Below are 21,046 nucleotides of genomic sequence, written 5' to 3'. Positions count from 1 at the left end.
ATTTTTTTATTTCTCTCCGATATCCGATCCAGTAATTTAGGTCAGTATTGGACCGATATGTAATATCGGATCGGTCCATCTCTAGACTGTTTAGACTGTTTTTGACAGTTTGACATTAAATGGGCATCAAATTTAACTTGACATATGAGTGTTTTTGCAGTACAGTAACAGCATACATGGATAGAAAAACATGCAATGCAACACTATCAGTCATGGATTGGCCTCCCCAGAGCCTGGACCTCAACTTTACTGTAGGATCATTTTGACAGAGATCAGAAGAAAAGGCTTTGAATGTCCTTCAAGAAGCCTGGAGAACTATTCCTGAAGACTACTTAAATAAATTAGAAGAAATCTGCTTAAGAGAGTTCAGGCTATGTTGAATCACTAAGGTGGTCATACCAGATAATGACTTTCAAGCTTGTTAGAATTGTACAAACTGCTTTTGCCTTATATAGTGTACTTCCATGTGTGTTTGCACATTTCAAAAATTGTTGCATCTGTTTCCCCTTTTTCTAACTAAATAAAGAAATGGTGGACAACTCTGGACTTTTTTTTTTTTTTTTTTGAAAATATTTTTATTGAAAAAAGAAAACAGTGCTTGCAGTTACCGAAATACAATCAACCTTTCTTAATTTTCCTAATTAACATATATATATATATATATATATATATATATATATATATATATATATATATATATATATATATATATACACATATATATTATATACATATATATACACATATATATTATATACATATATATACACATATATATATTATATACATATATATATATATATATATATATATATACATATATATATATATATATTATATACATATATATACATATATATATATTATATACATATATATATATATATATATATATATATATATATATATATATATAATATATATATATATATATATATATATATATATATATATATATATATATATATATATATATATATATAATATATATATATCCATCCATCCATCCATCTTCATCCGCTTATCCGAGGTCGGGTCGCGGGGGTAGCAGCCTAAGCAAAGAGGTCCAGACCTCCCTCTCCCCAGCCACCTCCTCCAGCTTGTCCGGGGGAATACCAAGGCGTTCCCAGGCCAGCCGAGAGATATAATCTCTCCAGCGTGTCCTGGGTCTGCCCCGGGGCCTCCTCCCGGTGGGACATGCCTGGAACACCTCGCCCAGGAGGCGCCCAGGGGGCATCCTTGCCAGATGCCCGAACCACCTCAGCTGGCTCCTTTCGATGTGGAGCAGCAGCTGCTCTACTCTAAGCCCCTCCCGGATGGCCGAACTTCTCACCCTATCTCTAAGGGAGAGGCCAGCCACCCTTCGGAGGAAGCTCATTTCCGCCGCTTGTATCCGCGATCTCGTTCTTTCGGTCACTCCCCACAGCTCGTGGCCATAGGTGAGGGTAGGGACGTAGATCGACCGGTAAATTGAGAGCTTCGCTTTTACACTCAGCTCCCTCTTCACCACGACTGACCGGTGCAGCGTCCGCATTACTGCAGCCGCAGCCCCAATCCGTCTGTCGATCTCCAGCTCCCTTCTCCCATCACTCGCGAACAAGACCCCGAGATACTTGAACTCCTCCACTTGGGGCAGGAACTCATCCCCGACCCGGAGTGGGCACTCCACCCTTTTCCGGCTGAGAACCATGGCCTCAGATTTGGAGGTGCTGATCCTCATTCCCGCTGCGTTACACTCGGCTGCGAACCGCTCCAGTGCGAGCTGGAGGCCCTCACCCGATGAAGCCAACAGAGCCACATCATCCGCAAAAATCAGAGATGAGATTCTGAGGCCACCAAAGCGAAAGCCCTCCGCCACTTGGCTGCGCCTAGAAATCCTGTCCATAAAAATTATGAACAGAACCGGAGACAAAGGGCAGCCTTGGCGGAGCCCATCACCCACCGGGAACGAGTCCGACTTATTGCCGGCAATGCGAACCAAGCTCTTGCAACGGTTGTATAGGGATTGAATGGCCCGTAGCAATGGGCCAGACACCCCATACTCGCGCAACACCTCCCACAGGACGCCCCGAGGGACACGGTCGAATGCCTTCTCCAGGTCCACAAAACACATGTAGACTGGTTGGGCAAACTCCCATGCACCCTCAAGTATCCTCGAGAGGACAAAGAGCTGGTCCAGTGTATATATATATACATATACATACATGAAAAAAAAAAACAAAAAAAACAAAACACAACGCCCCCCCCCAGTCCCACACAGATCAACACAACCATCAAACATATTAGAGGAATATAACAGTAACAAAAGTAGATTTAAACAGGCAATACCTCTAGACTAGCAAAATAAGAGATAAAGGGTTGCCACTTGTGAAAAAATTTGGCTGTGCAACCTCTCAACGTATATTTAATTTTTTCAAGTTTTAAAAAAAACATGACATCTTTAAGCCACCGGGAAATAGTAGGACACTTAACAGACTTCCAATGCAACAATATTAGACGTCTCGCTAATAGGGATGTGAAGGCTATAATATCCCTTTGTGTGGAATCAAGTGTAAGTGAGCGAGCAGGAATCCCAAATACAGCAATCAGAGGACAAGGATGAAGAGTTACCCCAAGAACAGTTGACATAATAGCAAAATACCTTGTCCAGAAACCTTGTAGCTCAGGGCACAGAAAAAACATGTGGCTAAGGTGACAAGGAGAACCATGGCATTTATCACATTTATTTTCCACTTCTGGATACAATTCAGAAAGTCTAGACTTAGAGAAATGCACCCTGTGTATGACCTTAAATTGAATAAGTCCAAGACGAGCACAGGAGGTGGAAGATCGTACTCTCGCTATAGCCTGTTCCCAAGACTCCTCATGTATTCGAAATCCCAGTTCTTCTTCCCATGTACGCTTAAGCTTAACATTAGAGTGGTTACTAAAAGACAGAATAGCATCATAGAGTTTCGAAATGGTTCCTCTGTGATGAGGAATAAATGATAACGTAGTTTCCCACTGCTGTTCTGGAGGCAGAGAGGGGAAATTTGGGAAACACTTAGCAACAAAATTTCGAATTTGAAAATAGCGAAACAAATGGGTAACAGGGAGATTGTAACGAGAAGACAAGTTGGGAAAACTATCGAAAACACCATCCACATATAAATGTTTGAACTGTTTTATACCCTTGTCACACCACACTGAAAATGTCGAGTCCAAAAGTGAAGGGGGAAACAAATGGTTGTCGCTTAGAGGACCCGAGGAAGACGGCATTACAAAATTAAAGTGACGTCTAAACTGAAACCAGATTTTGAGTGTGTTAAGAACCACCTGATTATCAGTGTACAGAGAGGGTCTCACGGGTAAAGAGGAATAGAGCAAAGCCGGTAAAGAAGAGCCCTTACATGATGATAGCTCCAATTTACACCACGAGGAACCAGAAGATTTTAGCCAGTAGCAAAGTTTATGGATGTGAGCGGCCCAGTAATAGACTAAAAAATTAGGTAATGCAAGTCCTCCACTAAATCTGCATCGCTGCAGCAAAGTTTTAGAGACCCTAGGTGGCTTCCCTCCCCAAATGAAAGAACCAATAATCTTGTCCAGTGAAACAAAAAAATGTTTCGGCAAAAATAAGGGAATTGACTGAAATAAAAATAAAAATTTTGGTAAGATGTTCATTTTAACAACGTTAATCTTACCGATTAAAGAAAGGGGGAGATTACCCCATCTTTGAATATCAGATGTGACCCTAGATATAAGAGGAGACAAATTTGCTGATTTAAGGCCAGCTAGAGAGCGAGTCACGTTAATCCCTAAGTACTTAAACCCAGACGGACTGAGACGAAAGGGTAGATCGGACTGTTGAAGTTGACGTGCAGCCGTATTAACAGGAAAACACTCACTTTTCCCCAAATTCAATTTATAACCTGAAAACGAACTGAAGTTCTCCAGAATACTTAAAACAGCAGGGATGGAGCATGCGGGGTCAGTCATATATAATAACAAGTCATCCGCATACAATGATACTTTATGTGTAATTCCATTACGGATGATTCCCCTGAATACAGAAGAAGATCGCAATGTAATAGACAGAGGCTCGATGGCAATGGCAAAGAGTAAGGGAGACAAAGGGCAACCTTGACGACAACCACGACCCAGCGCAAAATAATCAGAGTAAACATCATTAGTATGAACACTGGCTTTAGGGGACGAATAAAGAAGCCGAATCCAGGAAATAAATTTATCACCAAAACCAAATTTCTCTAAAACTGCAAACAAGTACTCCCACTCCACCCTATCGAAAGCCTTTTCAGCATCTAAAGAAATCACAAGTTCAGGAAGTTCAGATAGACGCTTTGAGTAAATAACATTAAAGAGTGTACGGGTATTAAAAAACAATTGCCGTCCCTTTATAAAGCCATTCTGCTCTTCAGATATAATTCGAGGAAGCACATCCTCAAGGCGAGATGAAATTACTTTAGCCAATACCTTTGCATCGGCATTAAGCAGAGATAATGGCCTGTAGGAACCACAGGAGGTTGGGTCCTTGTCATTTTTGAGAAGGAGCGCTATGGTTGCTTGTGTGAAAGTAGGTGGTAATGAACCGGTTTCCAAGGATTCGTTAAACACAGACAAAAGCAATGGTGCCAATTTACCAATAAATGTTTTATAGAATTCAATTGGAAACCCATCCGGGCCCGGGGCTTTATTAGACTGCATAGCTGTAATAGCTTTTAATACTTCTTCAACAGATAATGGGGAGTCCAATTGCCCCGCATCATTAGCACCAATAACAGGGTTTGAAAGATTATGAAGAAATGCATTCATTTTAGCTTTATCCGTGGGAAATTCGGACCTGTACAACAAAGAGTAAAATGTTTTAAAGGTAGAATTAATTTCCAAGGGATCTGTAGTAATATTGTCATCAGAGTGTTTAATAATGGGGATCACGCGCGAGGAGGCCTGACGTCGTAACTGATGTGCCAACAAGCGACTAGCCTTGTCACCATATTCGTAATATGAGCCACGACTGCGTAGTAATAAGTGCTCAGCCTCTTTGGTTGACATAAGATCAAATTCTGCTTGCAAATCAAGGCGCTGCTTCAGTAATTCTGGAGAAGGGTTCAGTGTATAACTTTGATCAAGGTTACTAATTGCAGCTATAAGTTCTTTAAGCCTGGCATTAATCTTTTTATTAGCACGGACAGAGTAAGAAATAACTTGACCTCTCAGGTAGCATTTAAGAGTCTCCCATAGCAGAGAATATGAGACAGAATCATCCTGATTGAAGGACAAGAACTCCTCAATAGAGCCTGAAATAAATTCACAAAATTCTTTATCCGCCAGAAGGAGAGAGTTAAATCTCCAAAGTGGAGGGCTACGTTTATGGGTAGAAAGATGAACATCCAATAGCAGAGGAGAATGATCAGATATTACAATACCAGAATAGTCGGAAGAATTAACACATGAATTAAGAGTTCTGTCGATGAAAAAATAATCAATCCTGGAATAAGACTGGTGGACCTGAGAGAAGAATGAAAATTTTTTGATTGAAGGGTTGCGAAATCTCCATGGATCAACAAGATCATTCTGTTTCATAAAATCTGAGAATGTTTTAGACATAGATGATTGAGTCAAATTACGAGGACTAGATCGATCCAAAATTGGATCAAAAACACAATTCAGATCACCACCAAGGATAAGCAAATGTGTATTCAGAAAGGGGATGTTACTCAGCAATCTATTAGCGAATTCAGCATCATCAAAATTCGGGGCATATACATTTACCAACAAAACCTTTTTCTGCATTAGGGTACCAGCAACAATGATGTATCTACCGTTCCTATCAGCGACAACATTGGTCAAAGTGAATTGAACTTTCTTATTAATGAGAATGGCCACTCCTCTAGCCTTCGAATTAAAATTTGAGTGAAAGACCTGACCTACCCAAGGGCAATATAACCTATAATGATCCTTAATGCGAAGATGAGTCTCCTGTAAAAATGCTATGTCAGAATTTAGACGTTTCAAGTGAGTAAAAACCTTAGATCTCTTAACAGGGTTACCCATACCTCTGATATTCCAACTAATGAATCTAAGAGGCATACCTGACCCAGCAATGCTGGGGTCTATATTTCCATTAACCATTTACAAAAAGGAAGAGGAAAAAGACCAAACCAAAATGCCAGTGGCCATGAAGAGCCGAAATGGGACAGCCCCCCCCCAACCCAACCCTGAACACAAATACACCCCCAAGTCTCCACAGAACAGAACAAAGGAGACAGCAGTGTACCCCCAAAGTAGCAAAAATGATTCACCGAAGTGACTGGACTAATTGTTGTCTAAATAAAAATAAAAGCGAGAGAGGGAAAAATAACCTCTCACCAACTTCTCTACAGCATAACAGTGTGCGCGTAACAGTAAACATGTTTTTTTTAAAAAGGGAAAAAATAAAAAGGAAACCAACCAACCAAAAAAAGATCTCACAGTACAAAATATGACTTCCTCAGAAGGAGAACTTTCCAACAAGTCACCGAACGTGCATAAAATTTAAAAAAACAAAAAACAACATACATAAATAGATAAACAATTAAAACAAAAACAACCAAACAAAAAAATAAATAAATAAAAATTTAACAGAAACGAAAAACAACTCAGTCCTATGCAAATCAATGCAGCAAGCTTGGAGAAGATTGTGCCGGACTGGTCCGAAGTTCAAGAGTATATTATATGATCCAGTTTCAATAAATAACAATGAAAATAAAAGGAACCAGCACAATGGCCTAAGAAAACAATGCACAGGTGGCGTTAAACCTAAGGAGAGCGTGAACCCTTAGCAGCATTACAGTATCAAACTGAGGAGCTAACGAGGCTCACCCAGAAATCAAAGTTTTGACATAATCACTGGCCTCCTCTGCCGAAACAAAGTCCTTCTCGACACCCTTATATGTGATGCGGAGTCGCGCTGGATGAAGCAGGCCATACCGAACACCGTCAATGCCACGGAGTTGCTGCCTGACCGTGTTGAAAGCAGCACGAGCCCGTGCCACCCTGGCGGTGTAGTCGGGGAAGACTGAGATGGTCCGATCTCCAACTTTAATCTGTCGGCGTTCTCTAGCACGTCGTAAAATGTCGACACAGTCAGTGTGGTAATGAAACCTGCATACAATGGCTCGTGGACGGTCGCCAGGCTTAGGTGCGGGTTGGAGGGTCCTGTGCGAACGATCCAAAAGCGGCTCCTTCCCCAGATCAAATGCTTCTTTCAGCAAGGAAGCTACGGCGGCAGTGGTGCACGTGTCAGGGCCCTCCGGTACTCCCACTATCCTAACATTGTTGCGCCGCGATCTGGACTCCAAATCTTCACACTTACTTTCCAGCTTGGCTACATGAGCTGTGAGACCCTTGATAGTGTTTTTCATCTCAGCTATATCATCAGAGCAGACAGTAAGTGCGTGCTCCATCTCCTTCACCGTACCTTTTAGCTCAGACATGGTAGCGTCATTTGCAGCTTTATCGATCGCCAGCTGCGTCTTCACCGCCTGCAGGTCGAACTTAATGGTAGACAAAGCATCACCCAGAGTATCCTGAAGTTCCTTTTTAAAGCTGTCGGCGATATCTTTCCTCAGCGAAGCCAGCAACTCGACCTTGAGAGCCTCAATATCAGGATTAGCTTGACATGTGGGGGGCTTTGCAGGAGACGACGGCTCACTCGAGGGTGTGGTCGCGGTTTGCAAACTAGGCCTCAGTTGTGTCTGAATAGTACTGCGGGTTTTAACATTTTTTGCTGCCATTTTACGCCGGCCCGAGTAAAACTTCTCAACAAGACAATCCACAAACCAAAACAGGACTGAAAATACGGCCAAAACGCGCGAATAAATAACAATTTAATCGAAATCGGCGGGAGCTCCCAGACTCGCGTCCTACTCCATCAAAGCTCAACCGGAAGTCCAACTCTGGACTTTTACACAGTACTGTATATGTTAAAATGTTTGTCTCCCTTGCAACACAAAAATGACTTCATGGACCCATTTTTATCATCTGTTTAAAATCCCAAATAGAAAACCTGCTACTGCTTAATTAATTAAGAGCATGGCTACTGCTTAATTAATTAAGCAGTAGCAAATATAGCTTAATTGCTATATTTGCGGTTCACAGGGTGTTTGATTAAATAAGCAGTTTTGAAGACATCTACTACTCATTCATACCATCATTATTGTAGATTGGTTGTCTTCTCCCACATTTTTGTTTAACTTGCACTTCCGCTTTCTGAAAGATTGGATGCAGATATACAAAACCTCATCGTTGCGAACATGCTTTTCAGGACATATCTATTCTGTTTCTAAAGACACCTGAATTTTTGTTGACCTTTCCCATGTAATGAATTCGTTCTTTCATGCATCTGAAATGCTGCAGATCGTCACCTTGCTTTTGTATCTCAGGGTTACTCAGCCATCTGTCTGTTTGTAATGGGAATTGAGATTTCCAGAGAGCTGGTCCACCCGCAGTAAAATGTTTATTTTCTCCCGATTGATCGGAGGCAGCAAAGACCAGGATTAGCGGTTTCTTGGGAAACCAGGTTTTCTGTGAAAAAGCAGCACATTTTAGCCTGCAACTCTTTTATCATCCCCTTTCTCACAGCCTTTCATCCTCGTCCGTCTCACATCTCCTCTCATGTCGCCATGCTCTTCATGCTGCCTACCTCACTGTGTGCTTCTGTGTAATGCATACAAATGTGTGACACTATGACATGATAACACAATGTAAACCAAAAAAAACCCCAGAAAACAAACCATCAGAAACAAGAATAAAAAATCCAGGTGTCAAAACAGAACGACATGCGAGCAGCTGTCCTTTGTTAAAGGAGAGAAAGCCTCGTCGTCTTTATCCAGGCCTTTTAGTCAATCATCTCTGCTCTTAAATATTAATAAAGCATAATTTTAAATTAATGGCCACAGATGATGACAGCTGTGACAGGAGGTTGACCAGTCACTGTAATGAACATTTAGACAAAACCCTTCAGCTGAACACGTCTTATTATCCGTGTCTTTTCTAAGCTGAAGTGTTTACATTTGTTTTTGGAGTCGTTGCTTCTTAGTGCTTCATACAGTCGCCAGCTGTCTGCTGTTTGGTGCCGAGCAGGTAGTGTCCAGATGGCTCTCAAATTTTCAGTTAAGTGCAAAATCAAATGCACATGCATACATTTTTTTTATCTTGTGGGTGTTTGTGTGTAGCTTCAGAGATGTTGGCTGTGGAGACGTGTGCCTTTCTCTTGAATGAAATGGACGCAGATGCAACTTGCCCTGTGGTTCTTGGAAAAATCGGCGGCGGTGTTCCAGTTGCTCCAAAACAAAAGTTCCTGATTCTTGTCTTAAAACATTTGGTTTCATAATACTAATACTTGGTTGGAGCCTGTTTACCTTCACAGCTGCTTTAACTTCTTCATCAAGGGGTTGGAAACATTCCTCTGAGGTTGTGTTCCATATTAACATGTTAGCATCTCACAGTTGCTGCAGATTTGTCGGCTGCACATTGATGATGTGAATCGCCTGTTCCACCACAAACCAAATTAGATCGAAAGCTGGTGACTGTGGAGTCCAGTACAGTGAACTCATCACGTTTAAGAAACCAGTCTGAGATTATTTGAGGTTTGTGACACGGCGCATTATCGTGCTGGAAGCAGCTATCAGTAGATGTGTACACTGTGGTCATAAAGGGATGAACATGGTCAGCAATGACACTCAGGTAGACTACGGCATTTAAAGGATGCTCAGTTCTTTTGACATTTCCATCGAAAGTTAAAAAAAAAAAATAGGACCAGTTGGATGAATGTTGTAAATTGTTTTTATTTGTGAAATTTGGACAAATCTTAGCAGACTGTTTTCCCACTGTTTGCAGTCTTTTTGTTAAGTAAGCTAACCATCAGCTTACCAATGTCAGAGAAACTTTCATCTTCTCACTAAACTCTCAGCTGTTTTTTTTTTTTTTAGTATTACAAGGTCTCAATTATTTCTCAAAGTTATAGAAAATAGTGTGAAAATAAGATGTATGCTGTGTCGTTTACTATGAAGATCACTGAAAAGTGCATGAAAGGACAAAATTCTATGTCACCATTGGCTAACGTTCACCTGGAATAGCCTGAAAAGATGGGATTTCTTCTTTTCCAGGTAAACACCCAGGCATGTTTATCACCTTGAGGTATTTTTTCGGAGGTGTGAGAGTGAGGTGTTGTGAATATGTCAGTGTGTGTAAAAAATTGGGATTGACAACAGGAAGCAGCTACATCCCATTTCCCTCCTCTCCTTAAACCTCCTGTGCTTTCTTCTTCCACATGACTGCAGCTTTCTGTTTGCTGTCTGATCTTTTAGCTTCTGCAGTGTGTTATTTTTTTTTTTTCTCACAGTCGTTGTGGCCCTTCCTTCCTCTTCAGCTTCAGCTCCCTATTTCTCGTCTCCTTGTCTGTCTTTTTTATTGAATTTAGATCTTACCAAAAACTGACAGAAATATTTATTTTTCCTTTTCTTCCTTTCTGACCATCCTTTACCATCAATCGTGTTCTTTTGTTCTCTCGCCTCATTTCCTTCCTTCTTCGTTAGCATAAGACCGAGTAAAGCGTCTGTTAGGCTGTCAGGCAGCATTGGGGAAGGATGGGAAAAGTGTTCCTGTGTGGCGTCCATCACGGGGTTGGTGTATCCATCTCCTGATACAGCTGAATAATTAATTAAGACAAATTAAAGATGCATGAAAATTTAGATCCTGAATCACATGCGCCCTAATTTTGAGTGCATACTAACCAAGCTCAATAATGTCTATTCCAGGATTTTCTCAAATGGATATTTGCTACTTTTCTGGAGGCTGAACTTAAAACAATACTCAGTCGTTGTGTCCTCTGTTTATTAAACCGAATAATGAGAACAAAACGTCAGCTTCAGGTTTTCTAATGAGACATCTCATTATGTACAGATCTAATTATTAAATCAAAGTAAATAGTTCTTGAAGTCATTAAACATAATGAGATGCATGTTTAGTGTAGGATGATTTAATGATATAATCTGCAGAAGCTGTTTGCTTATTTACGTCATTATGACTTTAGGACTCCTCCAACCATCATTTGCCATATGGTTTTTGAAGAGGGCAGTAGTCACCAGCCTTAAGAACTACAATCATTCACTAAAATGGTTAATTTGACTGGAGACTGTTCTGTGTAAACCTTATTATCTATGAAAGCTCATCTAGATTGCACAAAGAGGAGAGGAAACTACTCTTATCACTGGTTCTTCTGTTATTGTTTATCCCTTCTTTTCCTTGAGGCGGAGCAATTTTATTTGTAAAGTGGATTTTACACAGAAAGACAATTAAGACCAGTCCTGAGCTATACAATCCATCCATTCTATTCCACTTATCCTTTTTCAGAGTCGCTGGGGGGCTGGAGCGCTGGCGAGAGGCAGGGTACACTCTAGACAGGTCACCAGTCTGCTGCAGGGCTAACACATAGACACAGACAACCATTCGCACTCACACCTATGGGCAATTTAGAGTTACCGATTAACCTATCCCCATTAACTGCATGTCTTTGGACTGTGGGAGGAAGCCAGACTGCCCAGAGAGAACATGCAAACTCCACACAGAAAGGCACCGGCCTGATGGTGAAATTGAACTCAGGACCTTCTTGCCATGAGGCAACAGTGCTACCCACCGTGTAGCACACACGTGTGATATACGTCACACTAAAATTCACAAAATCTCTGTCAGTCCTAAATGATCAGGAGTTGAATCCAAACTTGACATACAGAATTCAGAATTCGTAGTCATCATGTGGGTCATGTGCCCTTCAACTAGCAGAGTTGTTGGGGTGAACGGAGAAAGACAGGAAAAAGACAAGCTGTGTAAACATAACATTAAAATTTGGATTTAAATTAATGCCGTCAGCATTAATCTTGTTAAAATGACGTTAATGTCATAACCGCATTAACGCGGATCGTCCCTAACGCGTTAACGAGCTAACCGCGCTAACGTGTTGAGGCCGCGTTAACTCGCTAACGGAGATTTGCCGCGTTACTGCAGTTATGGCGTTAACGTCATTGTAATGAGATTAACGGTGACAGCACTCATTTAAATATATCTAAAGACTTAAAGTCCTCTGGAGAATGTTGTTCTCTGCTGAACAGTTTATCTTCATGTTGGCTAAAACCAGATCCTCACATGTTCAGTTTGTCCCCGGTCATCAAATCACCTAAATGTGTTGGGCTGGATTTTCCTCTTTTTCCTTTTGCAAAACTAAACATAATGAGATGCATCGTTGGGAATTAACAGTGTGGTGATGGTGAGATAAGACAGTTTACAACAAGACACACATGCTTAATGTTTTCTGTGTACATAAACACAAAGATTTTTATCTCGAGTAGTGTAGATAGTGTACAGTAGCAGGCCTCTTAATCAATGTAGGCTCAACTTTATACAATTCGGTTAGTGAGCACTTGATAAAAATCATGCTATCTAAAGTTGTGAGCAATTACTAAGTGACTCCGAGCTCTAATCACAGTCGATCACATTTCATCGTGGTGAGAAGCCGTTTGATTCTGACATAATTTCCAGACTCGCTGATTATTTACTCACTGATGTTAAAGCACATTTATTGCTGGCCTACAGTTTGCTACCTTGACTAATTCTGGAGTCGTTTTCTTTTTATAATCTTTGCCTGAAGATAAGAAAAGTTATCTGTGCCAGGCTCGAAGCTATTTTTATCTCAGCTTGTCCCCATTTCAGGAAGTTGTGCGTGTTGTTGCTGTTTTGGATTCTGCATCGTATGATGGTTTAGCAACAGCGGATGTTTGACATTAATTTGACATGAAATAAGTGGCTTTGCTTGTTTCATGACCACAAATCCATTTAAATTGAAGTGGCACGGGTTATATGTCTCCATTCCATGTCTGCAGGAATCCTCTGAACTTTTCTTTTGCTTCCTGAAGGTCAGATAGTTTAATAAGCTCTCCTCTCTGACATTGTTTAGACGGTAAACACTGGGATGTTTGTATGGATACAGTCAGAGACCAATAAAGGAAAAAGACCTTGGAAGCTGTAGACATTTGGATTGATGAGCATTAAATATTATATTCACATATTTTTGTAGATTTGGAAATGAGTAAAAGACAGATTTTTAGTTTGTATCAGGCAACAAGGGAAAACTTTTCAAAAGACCAAAGGACTGTGGGTCCTAAATTGTGGAACTTGCTCTCGTCCGACTTATGATGTGTTCAGACCTGCTTGTTGTTTAATACCATCTACTCAAGCTGTTATTATTTTTCAGCTAAAAAGCTAAAGCTTTGTCTCTTCTGCCCACAATAAGTTAATGTGTTTTATTATTTCAAGCACATTGCAAGAGTCCGACCGTGTCTTTTTTAAGCTAATGCAGAGACACAGAGTCACACTTACAGGATTAATCGATCAGATCAATCCTCTTCCAGAGAAATCTTGGCCACTGCGTTAACTTCAAAACTCTGCTGCACGTATTGGCAAGGACCAGAGAGGGAGGCCACATTACACCAATTGTAAGGTCTCTGCTGGTTTAAGGTTCCCAGTCACAAAGATATCGTTTAGTTATTGTGCTCCATGTTTATGGAGCAGTCTACCTGATGACCTGGTGGCTGCTCAGACTGTTGAGATTTTTAAAAGCAAACGCAAGACTTTCCTTTTTATTGTATTTTACTTTCATTCATTTACTGATATATTTTCATTGCATTTTTTTTGTTTACCTGTTTATTCATCTGTTATTATCTTTATGCCTTTATTCAGCTCTAAGTCAGTAGGATTAGCTTCTCTCTCATCTGACTTACGGTACATTTGAATAGTGCAGACAAATTTACCTCCTTTCTCTTTTTCCGAATCACTTTCAAATCAGTATCACAGTATGAAGGAAAGGTGAATCTGACTGTGCTTAAAAAAAAAACAAATACAAATGGAACTACAGTGAAACCTAATCAAGTTCAAACTAACTTTGATGTAAGTAATTTAGGAACTGTGGGTTGGTGTCAAAAGTCAAATCATACCTGCAGGTCATGGCATGAAATGCAAAAACACATTCTTAACTAACATTGAATTAGCAGTTATGTTATTGTTTTTATGATTGGTTAAATTGCTATGAATGACCTCTTTTACTTGGATAAAGGATGGTCCAGTGTGTCCTCTCCTAAAGGAGGCAATAAAGGAAGCACTAGAGCACCTTTCCTCAGTATCTAGAGCAGCTCTTATTATGGCTGCCACACAGATACTTCTGGGTCACTTCACTCTTAGAGACATTTAGGGTCGGAAACTGTCCATCATTAGTTTTAGATAAGTTTATTGATATCCCTTGATGAGAAGCTTTTGTTCTGAAGCTTTTGCAGCTGACTAACAAGTTGTCATTGATTTCAGTAAGCTGTCTTCTCTTCTACCAGTTCCTACTCCCCTCACACACATATGGTGCCAACAGAGGAAGCTATTACAGAAACTAGTGCAACTATAATTGAATGCAAAATGCATCTGAGACTATTAAACTGCCCTGAAATTAAGACCAAGGCTGTCTGGGTCACTCGCTGTCCCTTGAAATGACAGGAATTTGCCCTGCTGTGTTTGCAGTGCAAGTATCCAGCTGCTCTCTCACCCTCTACTCTCTCTGCTTTTGTGGTTGTATTGTTTATTTATCTGTGTCATCAACCCTCGGTGTCTGTTTTCAGAAAAGGGCGGTACAGCTGGTGGATGCGTGAGAGAGGCTTTTGAAGGCAAAATCTGTACCCACATGCATTAATAAACTTGTGTGCGCAAAAATGTCATCAGGACATGAATGTTTCTGAATGAAGGAGGTTTAGGAGATCTCTAATTTTCCCCACAGCCCTCCAAATATCTTATTTCATGAATCCTAGCTTCCAGCAAGAAGGAAAGGTTCACACCTCTTCCCCTTGTGCCCACAGGGAGGTCGCCCAGATTGACCAGTTCCTTCAGGAGACGGCGGCCCGTGAAGCAAACGCTAAGGTACGCTTGCAGCAGTTCATTGAGGAGCTTCTGGACCGAGCCGACCGGGCCGAAAAACAGCTGCAGATCATCAGCAGCTGTGGCACCACGCCGAACGGCAGCCTGGGACGCTGCAGCCTGCAGGCCTCGAAGGGCAACGGACGCCAGGTTAGGATTTTTGAATACACGTTGCTGTAGGTTCACACTATGAAACGTGTGATAGTTCCTGTCAAAAGAAAAAAAAATATATAATGCATATAATATATAACATATTTTGTGCCATACGTAACAACACCTGATGTACAAATTGGTTTTTAAATATTTAACTGCTCCTTATCACACCGATTGTCGTTGGTTGATTTTCCGATGAACTTTTTCTATGTAATTTTGTAGCACATTTTAACTGGCAAAAGTAAGTAACATTCTTAGTTTTATTGCAAATAAGTAATGTTTCATTAACATTTAGTAGTGACTTTTTTCACTTCCAGAGACTCTTAAAGACTCCTTAAACTGCAGGAAACTCCACTTCCAGCATTCTGGCAGTCATTAACAGAGCAGCTTGTTGCTGATGAAAAGTACATAACCATAGATTGTATTGATTTATGCCTCTGTAATGCACCACAGCTCGAACCGGTAATAGACTTCAAGATGCCTGAGACAGCAAGTCTACTGTGTTTTACTGAACTGAAGGGTAGTCGCTGCCTGTTTTTCACATATGAGCAGTTGAAATTAAATAAGATATTATTCTGGATTAGTGATGCACCAAATTCTGATATTTTTATTTGGTTTGCTTATTCGGAGCAATTATTACCCCTTCTGTGAAAACATAAGAAACAAAACAAGACAAACCTCTGCCGGCACGTCACTCTCTGGGCAACAATGTTCCCTCTAATTTTTCACGTGTCTGAGCGAACACACAAACTCCCTGAGCGGTCCCTTGGACCACTGTGAGCGACATCAGACGTGTGCACTGTGGTCACGCCAGCATCTAATCCATCCAAGTTACATGGTTTATTAAAATAATCAAATTACAGCATTTACATTTATGTTAGACTACTTTTAATTAACTGCTTTAGCCCACTTACAATGAAAATGTAAAAAAAATCTAGTCATTCACCTGTGCAGTATGTTAACACTATTGGAAGTACAAATAACTTGAACTCCAATTTTGAAAACACAAGTTTCTTTCTTTTTAAAAAAAAGCTCTGACTTGTATTATGAGTCTGTGGTCTGGGAGAGAGTCCTGTAGCTCTCTATAGTATATAATGACCAATGCTGGGCAATTAATTATATAGCTACTTCTTCAAAAAGGTTACTCAGTTTGGCAAACAACAAAGATTTTTGCAGCTATGTTTTTTTTAAATGCAGCCAAGGCAGTTTTAAATAAACATTTCAAACTATTTACAGAACAATCAGCTGTTCTGCATCAAATCTGATGCCACACAAATTATTTGTGCCACTTCAAAAAATAATTTCTGTCCACTATGAGATAAAGGAGAACAACAGCCTGGTACCTGCAGGCCTGACAACAGAAGATGTATCACTGCTGTAACACGTGTAACATTCAGCAGTCGCCTCATTGTTCTGACACACACAACAAAACTACACACTAACTACATAAGATTTGCGCTAAACGTCTCAAATCTCAAAGCACCGCCGTCACTCCTAAAACTTCCCCCCGTTTCTTAACAACTAGATGTCACGTTGCCATATCAGTTTTTTGATTGGTCGACATGGTACTTTTTTGGACGAATAGGAAAGGGAGAGAGGGGTGGAGTTTGTTTTTGCTCACAGGCGGAGAGCGCTTTCAAGCCTTTTTCTTATAAAACGCCGTTTTTACAGTTTCTTCCCGCAGTAAATATAAACAACGATAGTATTCAGCAAGGAAACCAAACATTGCAGATATTTTTATCATAACTCTGGTTTTACGTGGCCTATCAACACGATTTAAACGCTGGTATAAAGTCCACACTTTTTCCGTCAATTGTTCCGTCTGTCCTGCTCACATCTCCAATGGTTGTCCACGTTGTCATTAATGTGGCTTCACTTCACATCAGCCACGCCGCTTTGTTAGCTAAAACACCGGTGTCGGCACGTAAGGACGCTGTCATAGCCTGTCAACGACGTTGATTAGCTGCGTATATACGAATGTAAATCGCATTATTGGCTGGACTATGGGATAAGGTGGCATCGTTCTAATCCCATACGGGCGCAGACAGTCACTCACTGACTAACACTGCAAAACAGAATTGTTAAAGTATTAATTTTAATTTCAATGCAGGTTAGATTTATTTTGTGCGCAACACAGATTTTCTGTGCGCAGAGACCGTGGCAGCAGTGCGCAATTGCGCACGTGCACAGCTTAGAGGGAACATTGCTGGGCAGTATTTACTTTTAAGGGAATAGTACTGCATTATATTTTAATAGTATTGTAAACTTTATGTAGGAGTAGATCATGGAAATAGGTATTGATTTGTAAATAACTGGACACGAACAACCTGTGCATACTATATCATATTATACTACGGGATATTTCTAGATAACTAGACAGCTCAGTCTCTTTCCTTTGGCAATACTCTCTTATAAATATCTAACATATTTTACGGTCAACTTGTTAGAAAGGCAGATGTGAAAATTAAACGTGAGATCAGAGGTCAAACGTGACGTGATATTTGGATGCAAGCTATGTTTAGTCATATTTAGAATCCCCATATTCTTTCCCCCCATATGTTTAAATGTGCAGATGTTTTTATTTAAGGTTATATTGTTTGGATATAAAGTGAGTCCTTATATCGTTGTACAAGAGATAATGTTTTCTATAGATTAGATTTTGTTAATAACCATGTGCTCTATATATGCAAGTGCATTTTATTAATATTGCACATTTATAACCAAAGTGCTTTCAATTAAAATAAAACTGATTAAACAAATTCCTTTCTTCAAAGATATGGGGGTAAGCCTAGCTGTATATATTGAACTGATAATATACAAAGCATTTTATTTTATACTCTATCAGTGTGATCTTCCTTCATCAAGGGATTATTACAGTAGGTACAGTTTTACAGTTGTTACAGCATTCAGCATCAAAGCTGTTGGAACAGTGAAGCTGTGCAGCTCGGTACATCCTGATCAGAAAGTGTGCTCCTATTAAAAAAGAAAACTGGAATGCAGCTCTTCATCTCCAGGCTCGGTGCTTGAACCATGCCTCCTTGCTCCTTTTGTTTTGCCGTATTACACAATGATTAAAAAAAGCTATAAAAGCACACAGAGTCTGTTCTTAATGTCACGTATTCAAATTACTGTACGACACTTATGGAAAAAAAAAGGGGTCACCTGTTTCACAATGCACTAATGTGTATGCTGCCATGGAAACAGTTCTTGCTCTCGCTCAAGATTTCAGCATGATTTTTAATCAGATGTGATGTGGTGCAGAGCTGCCTGAGAGGAATCATGTCCTAGGATTACCGTCTCTGAGTGCACAGATGATGTCGGCGTCCTCGGGTTATCGCTTTATAGTCAGGTGACCAATTATAGACAAATCTTCAAAATAAAGTGTTTTACTAAGGAGTTGGGCCACTGTGGCCACATGTTTTCCAAATGATATTCCATTATTGGATGTTATCTGACCAATCAGTCCAAATTCTCCAGTAGCTCTTCACTTGGGTTGAGATCTGGCCGTAGCATATGATTCAACTCATTTTCATCCTCGAGTGAACCTTTCAGGGCATCAGGGCAGACAAAGGGGGTGATTCAGAAGAGTGAATGTATTGATTCAGAGTGATCCTTCTTTCTAAGGTCAGGGCTTTTAAAGTGTGGCTCTTGGTAACATTTTATGCAGCCCACGAACATGATGAGGATAAGAATGCACTAATGCACATTTCATTCATCCGAGTTCATGGCAGACTCTGACAGAACAGGAGAAAACAAGTATTTCTCTTCAACTTCTTCTGCTGTAGTCATCATAGCTCACAAACCTTTCTAACACTGACAAATCCAGCAGGTATCAAGGAACACAACAGTCTCAGAAGAGGTTATAAAAACATTAACACCATAAACCACTATCAACTTACCAGGCAAAAAGCCTGCTACAGTCACACTGTAGCGGAAACACTGATTGGAGACAGTGCCATAATCACGATTATTGCAATAGTTGCAACGAACTTGCGATCTTGTTCCTTTAAAGATGGGAAACAACAGTACTCGCAGTCAGTTTCCATTTTCAAAGTGACTTCTTTTTTTGCAAGAGCCAGTCTGCAATCAGTTTGTGATTGATTGAGGTGAAGTTGGCATTGGCATAGAGTCTGTGTGGTTAATGGGCGATTAACTGTCATAAAATGGTAAAAATTGCAAGTCTGCTGTCATCTGTTGTAAATCTGTTGCAACAGATGACAGCAAGATGCACAGAAATTCACATTAACTGCTCGCATTTAGAGTTCACCCAGAGCCTCATACACACAGAAATTCCTGTTCAGATGGTGACATAGTTACTGCAGGATGGAGATTTAACTGCAAAATGAAATAGGAAATAAACAACCTCGATTTCACATGGGAACATAACCAGAATATAACCAATGTAGGCCCCTGTTACAAGGAGACATGCTGTAGATGTGTTGCATTCGTCAGTGCAGACTGACTCAGACTGATTGCAATGTGCCGGCAGTTTGAATTTGTTTATAAATGACATGTCGGTTGCTTGCAAACCAGTTGGTTATCCAATCTGTCTGAGAGTTCAGTCAGTCTGAGTTGGACTGTGATTGTTTGGAGAAAGGTTGCCTCCCATCAGGTGAAATGTGCAGTCGCCTCATGATGGAAACTGATTGATACTGTTGCATGTTTAAACACTTGGTGACCAGTTGGTAGCTGCAACTACTTGCAATCGGTTATTTTATATATGATATTTATATACTTATTTTTTATTTACTAGTTGCAAGGAGGTTGCCTTCCTTTTTGTACTTTAGTGTGACTAAATACGAAATCCCTAAATCTGCACTAAGTTAAATGCTTTTGCCAGAGGTCCCTTCCTTCCTGTTAAAAGGGAGTTTTCATTCCCATTTTCGCCATGTGGTTGCTCATAAAAGGTTGTTTGACAGTTAGGGCTTCTCTGTATTATTGTAGGATCTTTAACTTGCAATATAAAGTATCTCAAGGTGATTGTTGTTGTGATTTGAAATATTAGAGAACCACATGACCTGTGAATGACCTGAAACTACCTACATTTAGTCAGTTTCTTGTCTCCATGCTTGTGCACTGTAGGACTATGAGTAATCAGCATGACAAGTACAAGTGTGGAGGCACTAACTGGTTGGCACCTTGTTATACTGTCAAGGGTGTCTCCACCTCTCTATATGGCCTGAGAAAGGTCGCCCTCATCTTCCTACGAGACAGGTTTTAGAGTGACAGGGGTATTTTAGGACTGGTGGTGAGAGAAGGGATGGTTTATCTGCTCACTCTGTTGTTCTTTCCAGGCTGACTGTAATATAATTTTCACAAAGAATGAGAGGAATATACAGCAGCTTTAATCTGACTGTGATTCTTTATTATGTTTTGGGTTTGTAACAGAGAGCAGAAGAGGTAGAAATAGACAAATGCTGACGTTTGGCTCGAATTTAAGTCACCCAAATTGAGTTATACCTCCCGATGAATGCATTTGATTAAACCCATTTCTTGGAGATGTGCTCCTGCTCTGCCTTCACTGCAGTCTGTCCAGGAATGAAAGGCATGGATGATACTCGCCTGTTTCCTCCACGGTCCATTTTCACTGGCAGTGGCCCACAAACAAGCTGTGTGAGTGAAGCAGAGAAAAAGAGAGGGAGCAGAGAGGGAGGGAGACTGTCTGTGTTTGCGCACATTTTCCCTCTGTGGCACGTCGCCGGTTTGGTACACAGAGTTCCACCTGGCATGGCTTCACACACGCACACTTCAGTGCACATGCAGCTTTGAGAACGGTGTGAAAAAGCGACAAGGAAGATTTTGCGCTGGCAAACACAGAGAGTCAGATTGCACACTTACAAGCAAATGCATTTTAAAAACCTGCTCTCAGAGCTGCAACCAAATATTTTAGATTACAGGGTTCTCTCTG

At 40.5% G+C, this 21,046-nt stretch overlaps 1 protein-coding gene across 3 annotated transcripts in view; it reads left to right on the top strand.

Moving 5' to 3' along the window:
- fbxo41 (F-box protein 41) overlaps nucleotides 1-21,046 on the top strand; it is an 81,931-nt gene that overhangs the window by 31,700 nt on the left and 29,185 nt on the right. For all 3 annotated transcript variants that reach the window (XM_026171179.1, XM_026171181.1, XM_026171180.1), the window contains one exon: nucleotides 14,928-15,135. In XM_026171179.1, coding sequence (XP_026026964.1) covers nucleotides 14,928-15,135 — 208 coding nt within the window. The remainder of the gene's footprint in view (nucleotides 1-14,927; nucleotides 15,136-21,046) is intronic.

The sequence above is a fragment of the Astatotilapia calliptera genome, chromosome 6 (assembly GCF_900246225.1).
Source record: "Astatotilapia calliptera chromosome 6, fAstCal1.2, whole genome shotgun sequence".
Taxonomy (NCBI): Eukaryota; Metazoa; Chordata; class Actinopteri; order Cichliformes; family Cichlidae; genus Astatotilapia; species Astatotilapia calliptera.
The sequence above is the reverse complement of the archived record's forward strand: the minus strand, read 5'-3'. Positions and strand labels throughout refer to the sequence as shown.